Source organism: Aotus nancymaae, unplaced genomic scaffold (genome assembly GCF_030222135.1).
Source record: "Aotus nancymaae isolate 86718 unplaced genomic scaffold, 86718_ANA_hifiasm-v0.15.2.pri h1tg000040l, whole genome shotgun sequence".
NCBI lineage: Eukaryota > Metazoa > Chordata > Mammalia > Primates > Aotidae > Aotus > Aotus nancymaae.
In genome coordinates this window covers 100,489,867-100,505,694 of record NW_026988454.1, presented here as the reverse complement: position 1 = coordinate 100,505,694, position 15,828 = coordinate 100,489,867, and the positions used below count along the sequence as shown (strand labels likewise).

Sequence of the window (15,828 nt, the reverse complement as noted above, 5' to 3'; positions counted from 1 at the left end):
AATGATGTAATTTCTTCTCTACCATTGATTGGAAATGCTATTTATATTAAAATAAATTCAGATAGATAAGTATATATATTTATATATAAGGTATACATATGCATATGACTCATATACGTGAGTCATAGTCTCTCTTAGTACAAGGTGTTTGATTTAACACCCCAGAACATATTTTAACACTTTGTTTTAAAATATTTTCTCATACTCTTACAGATTTTTTCTTTCTTTCAACTTTTATCCTCTATATATACACATAGTAAAATGAAAATTTTATTTCTGTTTTATGTGAGACCATACAGAATTTATATATGAATTTAGAGTTACTAAAGCATTGAGACTTTCTACCCAAGAACGTGCTATGCAATTAAAAGCATTTAATTATCTTTCTTAAATCCTTCATTATAGTTTTAAGATTTTCTTTTGTTATACATTTATAACAGTTTATTCCTAGGTATTTTATCTTTTGGGAGACTATCGTAAGTAAGATATTTTTCTTCATTTTATTCTCTAAATGACATTTATTTCTTACGGAAATCTATACATTTCTTATGTTGATTTATGTTGATTTTTTAGTAGACCACAGTATAAAATTATTTTATTTTTAATAGGTTATTTAAATCAATTATTTTATTTTACTAGATATATAATCTTATCATCTATAAACCACAATAATTGTGTTTCTTCCTATTCAGTTTATACTTCCTCATTTTTTGACTTCTTCATATACTTAACTACATTCAGGAGCCTAAATTAATAGCAGGCATTATTGATTGTAATGCAAAATGTGTTTAGTACATCAACATAAAGCTAAATAAAAACTACTTTTTATCTGATTTAATACTTTCTCTCTTAAATTTCACCATGATATAGCAAGTCTGTAGTTCCAGCCTTGTTCTCATTAGGATCTCTCCACTAAGTTTATCTATTATATATTTTTTAATCCTTCTAAGTCAAATTATTATAAAGAGCCTCTTAAATAGCCTAGAATTGGTTGCTTTTAGTTTGATTTTTAAGGTAATTTAATAGATGTTAATAACCAATATATCTTTTATGTGTTTAAAATACTTTTGTTTTCTGTTTTGAAATGTGAATTGTATTTTATTTCTTTATTTTTTGAATTGGTTTGTGATATGATTTATTTCTCATAATTTTGAAATATTTGTCTGTTTTTGATCCTCTATTAGTTATACTTTTAAAGGTGTATGATCTACTTAGCCTTATACTTCCTGAAACAGATACTCTAAAATCAATCAGACCAATAATTTCTGTTAATAGTACATTTCTGGTTTTCATAGCACACTCTTTACTTCATATAATAGAATTCATAATGTATCCTACCTACACACCTAATATTAAAAATTAACCAAGATAATTCCCTAACTCTAATATAAAAAGTATAAAAGACCACTAACTTGTAAGACCACTATTTCTATATAAAAATACTAAAGAATAACTGAGCTAGAAAATCCATTGCAGTGGTTAGCTGTTTGTGCCCATGCACATAATTACTGTGGATTCGGCAGCCATAAATAAGGACTGATAATAGTCACTTCCTATTAGGCACTCAAGTAAGATGATGTAATTTTTTCAATACAATATGGTTAACAAATTCTAAGAAATTTCTGAATGAAAAATAATATTTATTTCTTTAACATAAAATATTCATTCCTGATATATTCAATGATTATTAAAATTGTGTAAAACTATTTTGTGCAAGTATGTGATGTAAAAATCAGATCTAGGCTTAGATATTTATATATAGGTTTTATATGCACATTAACATATGATGTGACTTTTAGAAATTCTGCAATCCGTAAAAAACTCTTTCTTTGCCTGAACTGTTCTGTGCATTGAAAGATTTATAACATTCATCATTCACTACCTACATGCTAAATGTCAACTGTTCCAGCCAATTATTCTGAATATTGACAATGACTCTAGAAATTGCCAAGATGCCCTCAGAAAACAAAACAGTCCCTCTGAAAATCACTGAGCTAAAATAAATTTATCCAATTTACAAAAGCATTCTTCACTTTTCACCCAACTATGTACTGGTATGTCAAGCATTTTGTCATCATAATTAATAAATTCAAATAAATGGTAATATATATGTGTACATTGATATTCAGTAATAACATTAATGGCTATCAGATTGAAAGCTTTGCAGTAAGAAGTACATCAATTTTGATGGAAATTGTAGTGACCTACACATAATATTAACTTAAAAATAGTCTGTAAATTTAAAGACATTTCTTGAGAAATTTAATTGGGCTAAAATATATTATGAATGTATTGCTAACTACATTATTAAATATATACATTTAAAAATACAGTTAAATTTGAAATAAGTGAATAATATGATATAAAGAACAAAGCAGAAGCCTACTAGGTAAAAGTCTACAAGTTGAAAATACGATCTAATGTTAAAATATTATAATTATTAGTTTTTAATCATTTATATTTTCAATGAAAAATACTTTCAAGAAATAGAAAAAAATTAAATGTATTCCTTTACTTATTATCCTGAGTCCTAAAGTTATGACCCAAATGACTTATAAACTGTGGATGCTTCATTAATATTTCTTTAATATTGTCAACAAATGCATTTTAAACTTGAACAAGCTATGCTCAAGACAAACATCATCTTTTTAAAGATTCTGCCTAAATGGCTGCATGAAGTTCCAAGTCTTAGAAGATAATTTGAAAAGCAATGTGAAAAGGTTATACCTATAAAAACTATTTGAATATAAATTAAAATAAAAATCTGGCTCAGGTAGTTCAAAATTATATGACATTCATAAAACATTTTATTGTTTGATATATGAAATTAAAGTATAAAAGTTATGAAACCTGAAGCTATAATATAATGAAACTTTTATTTTAAGTGTATAACATGTGTTTGGGAAAAACATATGAGAGACAACTGTGCATACATGAGCTAAGTTTCAACTCATATGAGATTTGACACTTTATTATCCAAAAGTGCTGCATTTAATGCAGTTTATCACAATAATTTTGGTTTGTGTATAGACAATGCAATGATATGTACTCTAGAATTACTTAAGTGAATGAGTTCTATATCATTTTACTATAAGGATTTAAGAAGCAAGGTTATTTGTATTTCCAGGGCATAATAAAGAGAGAAAACATATCGGTGCATGTAAGTGCCTTAGACAAAAAGATTTAGACACCTGATCTAGTGGTATCAAGACTGGTCCAGATCCAAAAACATATTCAATATGGCACTTTCATATGTAGTTTTATATCCTTTTTGTTTTGCAGAAAAAGTTAAACACATAAAACTTTTACTTGAAGGCAGAAGTTTGTCTAGTGTAGCCAAAATAAATAAATAAACCTAAAACAAAATATTCAACTTGTTAATAAAATCACTGACATTATGGCAGAAATTACAATAGTCTTAGAATAAATCACTATTAAAGTTCTTGGATCAGAAATAATTTAAGAAAATCCTGGTCAAATTATACTATATTTTTGCGGCAAATTCACATAAAGCTCTATTTATACAAGCCTCCTGACTATACAGAAATAGTTTTTGAAACTACACCTGATATTCTTGTGGACTTCTAGATTTTACACTTTGAAATAGAACTCTTGCTTATAACTGAAAATTATGTTTTGGTTATATTTAGCATTACACAGAAAATGTGAATATCCTAAAATAGCTTGTACAGGAAACAGGTTTAATTTAAAACTTCCAGAAAGAAAGCCAGAAGACACATTGCTAAAATCAAGCAACTTATATGTTCAGAAAGTGAAGAAAAAAAATTACTTTAGTACTTAAAAAATGTGCTCACTTTCTAAATGAAACAGAACAACCATGAGATGTGTTCTGAAGAGTATATAATCTTACTTATGTGTAGTACATTACCTGGGACAGGTATCATGTCTCACTGTCATGACATTTTCAACAATATCTTACAATTAGAGAATATTCAAATAATCAATATACAAATGAATATATTTAATTCTGTTATAATATTTCTGGTAGCAAGTAGGGATTGGTGACTTAGACATAAATTTGAGGCTTCAAAAAGAGGTGGGAGTCATGAACACCTCAAAGTCTGAGCCTGGTATTAAGAAATTATCATGCCAAACTTAGCAAATCTTTCCTGGTCTTAAGTAACAATATGGCTGGGGTGATATATTTTTTTAAAGTTTTGGCTCATTAAACATTTTAGAAATCCCCAGAAAATTTTTTGAACATTTCAGGGAAAAAATATGGTAACGTGCAGACCTGTGTGAAATACATCATTTATATTATGAATTTTAACCTGCACCCATTTAAAATACACTTTAAAAGAAAAATGTTTATACGTTGTTCATTAACTTTGTGTCTGTTAACATCATCACCATCATTAGTGTCTATTTTTATAATACTATCATTATTTTGCTTTATAAATTGTGTTTAATTGGAAAATTTATTCATCCCCAAAGCACAAAGATACTTTTCTACATTTTTTTTGTTTATAGCATCATTTTACCTTTACTTTTGGATCCCTATACATATTTTGAGTCTCCTTATAATGTATAAGGTTATAATCCAGTTTCGTTTAGGGTCTTACAATGAGCCATGTCCTCAATACCATTTACTAAAGAACCCTGTATGTTCAATTGAAATTATAGCCAAATTTCTTATATATCAGGATCCCACATATATACTTGGGTTTTTGTCACAGCTTTCTGTTGACCCATTTTTTTTTCCTTAAAGGCATGGTTTTGTAGTCTGTCATACCATATAGTTCATGAAGTCCCACTCCATTAGTTCCTTTTCAAAGGTGAACTAATAATTTATAAAACATTATTCATAAATATATATATATAATTAGTTTCTAAAATAACCTGCAATATTTTTTATTGCATTAAACGTGTGAATCAATTTGGGAAGAATTAATATCTTAGCCAATTTAAGGCCTAATATTTAAGTTCATGCATTATATTTTCATTTATTCAGAGTATATAATTTTTTCTTTTCACTGAGCTTAGTGGTATATAAAGGGTCTTTTTAACAGAGAATTAGAGCATCTTTTATTAATTCTAAGATTTTGCATATCTTTTGACATTATAACAGGTGGTATCACATACATAATTTCTAGATATTGTAACTGATACAGAGAAACTTAATTTGATATAAAATACCTGTACCTGAAAAATTTTGCAAGCTCCATTGTTAGTTTTAATTATGAAACAATATCAAGAACTCATTAAAGTATTGATAATTTCAGTTGCAAAAATGCCAAGATTCTCTGGATATCAAAAAATGACAAACAAAAAAGAATCACAATATCAGAAAAAAATGAACTTATGTCACAAAACAAAGGGTAATTTTCTTAATAAATAAAAATGCTTCTTAATAAATAAAAATGTTTCATTAAACAAGTATTGTTGAGCACTATATGTGTCTTACTTCTTTTCCTTATCAAAGTGTTTCCAATTTTATCTATATTAAAGCATGTATCAGTAATTCATTTTTGACTACTGCTGAATAACATTTTATTGTATGAATATAACAAGTTGTATATATTCATTCATCAGTTGATGGACATTTAGGTTATTTCTGCTTTTTTAATCTTTCACAACTGTGCAAACATTCACATACAAATTTTGTATGAACATATATAATCTTTTTTTTGAGTATATACTGCAAGTAGAATTGCTGGGTCAAATGGAAAATCTATGATTAGACTACACAAGTAGGTGTAAAGTGTTATCTCATTGTTTTGATTTGCAATTCCAGTCTTTCAGTCTTTCAACATTGAGTATAATGTTAGTCATGTTTCTTCGTTCTTCTTATTTTTTTAAGTGTTCCTTATCAGATTGTGGAAGTTCCCTTGCATTCTTCGTTGTTGAGTGCTTTTGTCATAAAGAGTTATGAGATTCTGCAACATGCTTTTTTTCCTGCATCTGTTTACATTATCATGTATTTTCTTTTTTATTTATTCTGTTAATACAGTAAATTACATTAGTGGATTTTAAGATATTAAATTAACCTTATATTCTTATGATAAATCTCATTTTGTTATGCTATATAAACCTTTCCATATGTTGCTGAACTTGGTGTAATATCATTGTGTTGAGGATTTTTGTGTTTAGATTGAAAACATATATTTGCCTATAGTTTTCCTGTGATTTGTCTGGTTGTAGTATTGTAATATTGGCCTCATAAAATGAGTTGGGAAATGTTCCCTACTCTTCTATTTTTGAAAGAGGTGGTGAATAACTACTCTTAATTTTGCTTTATATATTTGTTACAATGCCCCAGTGAAGTCATCTAGTCTTGGACATTCCATAGTGTTAATTTTTGTTAGTTTGTTTAATTACTGGATTCAATCTTTTTATTTGTTATAGGTTAGATTTTCTATTTCTTCTTGAATCTATTGCAGTAGTTGGTATTTTTCTATTTCTCATTTTACTGAAGTTAACTAAACTTTAAAATTTAGGTGTAAAGTATTATATTTTTTTCTTTCTATAATTTCAGTACTGTTTTATCTCTTATGCCTGATTTTAGTATATTTATTTTGTTAACGTTTAAAACAAATGAACTTTATATTTTTTTGACAGTCTTTGTTTATCCGTATTTTATTTTATTAATTTTACTCTTAGTTTATGATTTCCTTCTTTCTACTTGTTATTTAGGCTTAGTTTTCTCTCTTTTCCATTGTGTTGAGGTGGAAGTTTAGGCTATTGAGGTATTTACAACTACAAATTTTATTCCAAGCACTGCATCACTCACATCCCATGAGTTTTGGTATCCATTTTCAATAATCTCAAAGTCTTTCCTAATTTCTCTTTCAATTTCATTTTGATCCATTTTTTAATATAAATCGTGTTATTTAAATTCCATATAATTGTAAGTTTACCAAGTTACTTATTGTTTCTGATGTTTAATCTCATTCAATTTTCATCAGATAATGTTCATTTTATTATTTCAATTTTTTGAAATAAATTACAGCTTGTTTTATAGCATAGCATAGCATATGGTCTAACCTGGTAAATGTGCCATGTACATTTAAGAAGGTTATTCTGTTCTTGTTGGGTAATGTGTTTTGTAGCTATCTGCTACTCCTAGATGCTTTATAATGTTGTTTAAATCTTCTACACCTTAGTTGACTTACAACCAAGTATTTCATCTGCTATTGAAAGTAGGTTATTAGAGTCTCTAAGTCTCATTGTTGAATTAGCTATTTCTCCCTTAAATTACTTTTTTTAGCTTCATCGTTTTGATGCTATGTTGTTAGTTGTGTATACACATACATATACATATAGATACACACATATATGTTTGTAATCACTACCTTTTCTGAACATTTTGACTTTTTTATAATTATAAAATATCCGTATTTTTCTCTAGTAACTGTTTCATTTTTTTATATCTATTTTTTTTCCTGATGTTAGTATAGTACTCCAGTTTTCTTCTTGTTGCTGTTTGAATTATGTATTTTTTATTGCTTTACTTTCAGCTTATTTGTATCTTTGAATCTAAAGTGTCTCCCATAAACCATATATATACATATACACATATGTATACATAAAGTACATCTTCTGTAAATCGTATATAGTTGACCAAATCAGAAAACAGCCACTCTAAAAATTTCTATCTTTTGATTGAATTTCTGAAGTCACTTAATTTAAATATTTTTGAAGCATTTGAATTTATGCCTGCCATTTTACCACTTGTTTTCTACATGTCTCATATCTCTTTTGTACCTCTATTTTTCCCATTCTAAGTATTCTAATACTATTTTCTTTTGTACTAAGTAAATATTACTCCAGGGCAATATTTCATTTTATTGTATTTATTTTTTCATGATAGGGTCTCACTCTGTTGCCCAGTCTGGAGTGCAGTGGCACAATCATAGCTCATTGCAGCTTCTAACTCCTGGGCTCAAGAAATACTTCTTCCTCTGCCTCCCAAGTAGCTAGTACTACAGATATGCACAACCACGTCTGGCTGATTTCTTAAATTTTTTGTAGAGTCAGGTTATCACTATGTTGCCCAGGTTGGTCTCAAACTCCTGGTCTCAAGCTATTCTCCTGCCCTGGCCTCCCAAAACCTTGATATTACAGACATGATTCACTGTGCCTGGCCCTGAGGGCAACATTTTAATTTTGTTAATGCTATTTTTATTATATTATATAAACTTTTTTTTTTAGTAGTTGTTCTGGAGCTAATCATACACATCTTAGCAGAATTTATCACGAATTTATGCTAACAATTTTAGAATGATATAGAAAAGTTATTTCTATACAGATCTATTCCTTCTTCCCTTCTTAAACTGTGCTAACATTGTTATACATAACATGTATTATGTAATATAACATATAATAACCATATATGCATATGTAAGTATTTGGTGTGGAAATTACAATCATTTTAATCCAAAAAGATTGTTACCATTAAACAGCTCAATTATGACTTATCAACGTAATGATAACTTTTTGATAGGTAATGTTACGTGCTCAAATGATACATAAATACCTGGGTCTATTAATTTCATCTTTACAAATAGCTTCATGTTGACACTCATTTCCTTGATCATCAGTTGTATTTTCCAGATACATGTTGTCAGCCCATCTGATAAAACATAGACACTGATATTCCTGACTGTCTTCTTTACGTAAACAACTGCATCCATTTGCACAAATCTATAACAAAAAAGAAATAAAAATGTTAAAAAATTCCCATCATATATTACAATTGTGATCTGAGAGACCACGATAGATGTCCCTTTGTCTACTAAGATGAAACCTAGGGTTAAGGAAACGAAAGTTAACTATGGGCCAATGGTTCAGAGCTTGGCTGGTACAGCAATTCCCTAAATTTCTAGAGCTGCAAGAAAAACCACACCTTTGCTAAACTCCCTAATAGGAGCTATCAGTCAAACTGTTATTTCCTTCCTACCTTTGATTTACAACTAAGGCCACCATAACCCTTATCAGACAGAATCACTTACAAACACTCTTTTCTAATAAGCAATTGTAGTCCTCAAGCCAATTTCAACCAGTTTATAGAGACAGAGCACAAACTGTCTTTGCATCCTATAGTTCACTTTTTGATGTAAAATGCCAAATTCCACCTCATTTCAATGCTAAAGCCTGCTTCAAAGAGAATATGGGATGTATGTTACCTATATGTTTACTCATTGAACATGTGCTTGACTCCCCCTCATAAATGCGTATTGCTTTCTTCCAAAACTTGCTGAATGTGTATGACTCTTGTGTAACACAGACCCTATGAGGCACAAAAATCACCCTGCCCTTCACTTCTAAGAGAGCACCTTACATCCACATCAGAGATGAATTTTTCCCAGTTATATTATTTGGCTCTGTTTCTTCACCCAAATCTCATGTTGAATTGTGATCCTGAGTGTTGGAGGTAAGGCCTGGTGGGAGATGATTAAATCATGAAGGCAGTTTCACCCTTGCTATTATTCAACTACTGACTGAGTTCTCCTGAGATCTGGTTGTTAAAAAGTATGCAACATCTCTTCCTTAACTCTCTCTCCTGCTGTCATGTGAAGACCATGCTTGCTTCCCCTTCACTTTCCGCCATGATTGTAAGTTTTCTGTAGCCTCCTAGCCATGCCTCCTGTACAGCCTGTGGAACTGTGTGTCAATTAAACCTCTTTTCTTTATAAATCACCCCGTCTCAGGTAGTTCTTTATAGCAGTGTAAGAATGAACTAATACACCCAGTTAGCAAATTGATATCACAAATAAACCCTTCTTTCTACCATTTAGTCTTCTTGGTAGTCTTTTGGATGACACAATCATTTCAAGGATTGCAAGCTTTCATTTATGTGTTGAAATAATGTGTTCCTTTAGCAAATGTTAAAAAAATCAGTTTTAATTTATATCAAAATCATTTTCAATAGTCAAATCGTTTACACAAATTGTGACAGAAATATATATATGTGTATATTTGTGTATGTATATATGTACTGAATATATATACATCTATTAGACAATTAAAAAATTCATTATATTTTAATCAAATTTTTATAGACATTGTTTAAATATTAACTGATCTGATGGAAATAGCATTGTATTGCTAGACAGATCCATGGAAAAATCTATTTTTGATTTTGCTAAATAGTGTTTCTCCTTCAGTGGTTTACTTGGTTTCTCCTTTGAACTGACAGTAAAACTTTACTGGTTTCCTTATTAAAAGTAAATTAAACAATATATTTCACATACATTTAATATTTTCATGAAGTCATGATGCTATGTTTTATCAAAAATTATATTTATATATTTTAACAGCTTTGGAAGTCTTCCACAGATATGCTCAGTGGATTTATCTGATGGTTAGGTAAACTGTCAGAGAGAAGTACACTTCTTATGGAGTGTTAAACACAAATATATATTTATATTTTTACATATACATATATTTCTAATTTCTAGAGGTAAATTCAAATAACAATAGAACTTTAGTATCTTTAAAAAAATTCTCTGCATATCTTCATAGTTTCTTTTTGGTTTTGGTTCATAGCCAACAAGTTATTTTCCATCTGTAGCAACAATGATTAGGAATTTTTGTTTCATGGTCTGACCCTTTAGTGATATCTAAATAGACGAATGGTTCATAGAGATTTACTTTCTATTGAATAAGAATCAAATGAGAATCTGTCTTTTCACTTTCTATATAGAGTTCAAAACAAGTAAGAAAATCAAATCTATTAGGAAGGAGAATAGTTCTTTGACATGGACAGATAATCAAGTGTTATTTATACTTGTCCCAAGTCTGAAATATTACAACTGAAGCTGTAAGTTTTCTCTGTGTCTATATGTCTACATCTTTGTAACTCAGAGAGGCCTTCATTTCTGTCTGAGTATATAATGATTTTCTACAGTCACAGGATATTAGTTGTAAAGTTTTTTTTCAATTAAAGGAGCACTATTATAATTGGCTTACAAACTTAACACTCATGTAAGAAGAAAAAATATTAGCATTTTATGACAATGCTTTCTTATTCTATCTATATATATATCTATAGGTAGTTTACCTTCCTGAGATTTGAGACTACATTGAACATTATAACTTACTGTGTATTTCTTTTAAAAATGAAATTATTCTCTTTTGTTACCTCAGAAAAATTATCAAGGTTAGAAAGTTGACTTGGCTATAAAACCATATTTTCTAGCTTATAAGCCTTATTCAAAATTTGCTAATTTTTGAAATATTCTTTATGGAAAAATGCATAATATATTATTTCTGTACCTTAAATATAATTAGAAAATACAAAACACCAAAACTTCAAATTCCCATTGTATTTTTAATTATTAGAAGTCTATATTACAAAATAATATATAATAAAATCTTGAAAAAGCAATATTCTAACAAGGAATATTAGTATAGAATTCTGAATAGGATAGACTTGTTTCATATAACTATATGCTTTCTCTTTAATTTTATTTTCCAAATAATCTGAAATAATTAAAAGTTGAATAACTAGTTTTCCTTTTGGCTATACCTCAAAACCACACAAGATTTTGTCTACGGGGTCTGATATGAACACCTAAATTATATCTAACGCTCTAGTTGAGACACTTTTATTAAATGGGAAAGGTGGTGAATTATTTTATGCTGCAGTTATTTACTATATCTAAAAACTATTGCAAGTAATTTCTGGCCCTAAAAATTAATTTGGGATTTCAACATGATTTTTCATCTGTTCAGATAGTCTAGACTTCTACTAGAGTTTTGGTTTTCTATAATTAAATTTATAGATAAGAAGAAGTCTCTCACAAAAATCAGTAAGAAAGTAAATTATATCAGTAGACACATAGAAACTTGGATCTACCTTGTATATCAGAGAAAAGATTTCTCAACTTTGTGTATATAGAGAATCAAAAATCTGCTTAAAGGAATATTAAAAAATTTATACAAAACACTCTATCAAATGTTAAATCGAACATTTTACACAATTTTGGACTGCATGGGGGTTGGCAACCCTAACCCCTGTATTATTCACAGGTCAATTGTATATATATCATGTACATAAAATATATAATTAATTACTACACTTTGCACAAAAACTCCAATATCACAAAATACACAAAAGTTAAATTAGAGGTTTTATTCTAGATATTTAAAAATGTTTACTTGAAGAAGGAATGTAATAAAATCATGTTTCTGGGCAGTGGAAGATCTTTTCTTCCCAAAGGAAACAGAAGTAACAAACTGCTAGGAATTTCCTTTTTGAGAATTCAGTACTAGTAATGTATATACATAATAATATTATTACCACAAAGTCACTTCTTTTGTAGAGAAATTAACTACATGAAGGATATTTATAACATACTTACAGAAAATGTTCTGCATAGGTAAGTAAACAATGCTAGTTGAATAATGCCAGCTATCATTTCAGGGAATATCATGTAATTTTCTATAAATTATCTTGTCATACTCATATTATATTAGTACATAGGGTCATTGGCAAAGGACTCCGTGGGGAAAAAACTCTATAAGATATAATATATGGCATTTATTTTGCCATTTTTTGACCCTTGTTATTAAATAGATAAATAAAGTGACATCAGAGATGAAAGTGACTTTTCTTAATCATCATATGTAGCAAGCTAGATTCTTAAAAGTAATACCTGTCAAGATAAAAATTGAGCCAAAGTTAAATAGGTAATTAAATTTTATTAAAGACTATTAAAATAGAGGAGAGAAACTAAACTCAATTCTTCAAAAATAGACAGCAGGAGGGATTTTAATTTCGAACTTAAACTAATAAAAAATGACAGCAGTCCTCCCTTATTGTTGGTTTCACTTTCCATCCTTTCAGTTACCATGATTCAAAAATATGTGAGCATAGTTTAGTAAGTTATCTTGAAAAAGAGAAAGAGACCATAGTTATATAACTTTTACTATAGTGTACTAATTGTTCTATATTATTAGTTGTTGTTAATCTCTTATTATGCCTCATTTATAAATTAAACTTCATCATAGGTATATATGTATAGGAAAAACTATAGTCTATTCACAGTTTCAGGCATACACTGGGGTCTTGGAAAGTATCCCTGCAGTTAAAGGGGAGACTGTTGTACTCGAGGTCACTAGAGAAGAGTATGATAGATGGAATGTGTCAAGCAGATTCAATTATTATTGAGTTTGCAAAAATTTTGTTCTGTGAGTAGGCCATCTGTAAAGTAGACTGGGAAGTAAGAGTACTATTTTCTTTGATATTTACAGTTCAGAGGCATGGTTCCATGGTCCTTGATAAAGACATCCCCTGCATCCTTAAACTGGAAAGCAGCTGGAAGAAGATTTACATGCATTTCCATAATTTACACCTGCAAAGTTTTTAAAGTACATGCTAAAAAGTGTAGGGGCTTATAGGCAAGAAGAAACCTGTCTAAAGATTAGTCAATGTGTGGCAAAAAGGAAGGCTGTTTTGGCTATATATTTAGCTAATTAAAAGGGAACAGATTTTAAAAATCATATCTGGATGAATTAAAGTTCAAATTTATAGTGGATTAAGACCTAGTCATAAATTCTGAAATAAAATAAACTTGGTAAAAACCTTTCACATTCCAAGTTTTAGTGCTCCATGATCTCTTCTACTTTGTTTGAAAAGCACCTTCCCTTCTCAGTAATTCATAATAATATATAATTTTATAACCTTTTGGTGGCAGAGGTATAGAAAACAAGATAAACTCATTTATATTTATGTGCTTTCCTTCCAGAAGCATTTGCATTTAAAAAAGGATCTCAGTCAGAGAAGGGACACATTTTAACTCAAAGAAATAAAAGAACACCTTTGGAATTTCTTTGATAATGAAAACTAAAATAAACCTAATTTTTTTGTTTTAAAATACTGAGAAAAAGAAAGAATAACTTATTATTTACTCCATGAAATACTTACTTCTGGAATGTAAGACTCTAAACCAACTAAAATAAGTTATTTACAAATACTAACAGTTTGCACATCAAGACTCAATTTAAAGATTCTCAGTATATTGTGCCATCAATACAAAGTTTTCATTCATTCATAAATTCTAACCAATCCCCACTAGATACACTCTACAACTGACTCAAGGTTCTACTCCAAATAAGTATCTTTCCACAACGTCTCCCATGTGAGGTGCTAAGGGACTTTGTTAAGGAAAGTTGCCTGTGTTTCAAAGGCAGGAATTTCCCAGTGCTATACCTCCATCCATGCCCCCATCTGGGGACCAGAGGGGTTTCAAATGTAAAGTTATTTGTCTGACTTTCCCAGGGGCAGGCTAGGTAGAAATTCCAGGTGAGCTCCTTTGTTTAAAAAGCCACTGAATAGCTCTGGGAGGAGGGGGATCTGTTGTGGGCCCAAGCAACCAATCTGGGATCAGAGTCAAAGATCAATCACACCAGAGGAAGTCTGAAAGAACTTCTCTCACTGGACAACAACATAAATGGGGAGGGAATAACTTCAGGGTTAAAACTCCACTGCCTCCTTTCCTATATGGATTTCCCTCTCTGAGATCCCCTCCTACAACATGGGAACTGTCTTTCCCTCTCTACCTGTGCGGATATCCCCTTAGGATTCCCCCTGACCAGCAGCGTGGGAGCTCTCTTTTTCTCTCTCTCCCTAATAAATCGCTTTCTGCTAAACTCTTTGGATCTCATATTTACTTGAATGGTAAGCTCACCACGCTGCCAGGGCCCTTTCCCCATTTCTGGGGCAAGGGACCCCAAGAACCTGAACACACCCAGTTACATCTTGGGCTAGCACGGGGAGGGGGCTGAGTCCCTGTCGTCCCGCCGCCTGGTCACAGCGCTACTAACTCTACAACTCTACTAATGTGCTGTTTTCCCTTATTGAAGTAAGTCTAAAATAGTTTTTCTCGATGAGCGGAATTGCCTGGTGGTCTTTTGGAGTGTAAAAAGTGAACAAATCCAAAGTTTCACAAAGATACCACTGAAATCCCATCACTTTCAAGGATGGATAGCAACCAATGCAGCACCCTGAGACCACTGGATATTCTCTCCAACTGTTAAACTGCCATAGGTACAGCATCAAGTCTAAACTCCAATTTTTCATCAACTTCACAAATGTTATGTTTCTTTTGTTTCTTAAGAATAAGAAAATATTTTTTAGGAATCCTTTGATTGTATAATTCAACTATACATAAATAGGAAAACTCTCCATTTTCATCACTTTTTCAGGTGACTCTATAAGAGGAAGTCGGCTGGGAGAGGAAAGTGTCGGTTCCATAACTACATCATTCAAGTGGTCTAAATAAGTGATGGATTCAGACGGTCACATAACTCTTGTGTTCCTTTGGGCAACATTTTTTACTGTCATCTTTAAAAAAGTCTTGTAAACACTCTTAGTTGATTTGAAATTGATCTTTGGAATGTTCTGGAGATATGATATTGTACAAACACTTGCTGACCTAAATTTTCATGGGTTCTTCTCAGGCTTTTATGCCTGGACAGCACACATTCCTCCCCTCATATTGTAAGCCATGTACAAATCTCTCTAATTGGTATAATTTCTCAAAGGACAATATGAAATTGCAGTGACTACCCTGGGGAAATTTTGACATGAACAAGATTGTTTATTTGGCAGATGCAATAGAACAAAAAGGAAAAATCCTCATGAGGAGATTCTCTGTACTGTATGTCTAACAGAGAGATTACTCTGTGTATTACACAAAACCTTCTCTTTCATTTTCATGCTTCTGGGATTAATAAGCACTAGATTTTTAATTATATAGCTCTGTGGAATTGCCAAGTATGTGAGTTGTTTAAACTATCTATAATGATTTGTTCTTGTGTGTATGTGAAAATAGATTTTTCTGTATTTAAGCATCTCCTATG

The 15,828-nt window shown here is 30.3% G+C and overlaps 1 protein-coding gene across 1 annotated transcript in view; it reads right to left on the bottom strand.

The window, feature by feature from the left end:
- The window catches only part of EYS (eyes shut homolog), a 2,025,572-nt gene that overhangs the window by 1,632,385 nt on the left and 377,359 nt on the right, over positions 1-15,828 (bottom strand). The window contains 1 exon segment of the mRNA XM_021676159.2: positions 8,498-8,664. Coding sequence (XP_021531834.2) covers positions 8,498-8,664 — 167 coding nt within the window.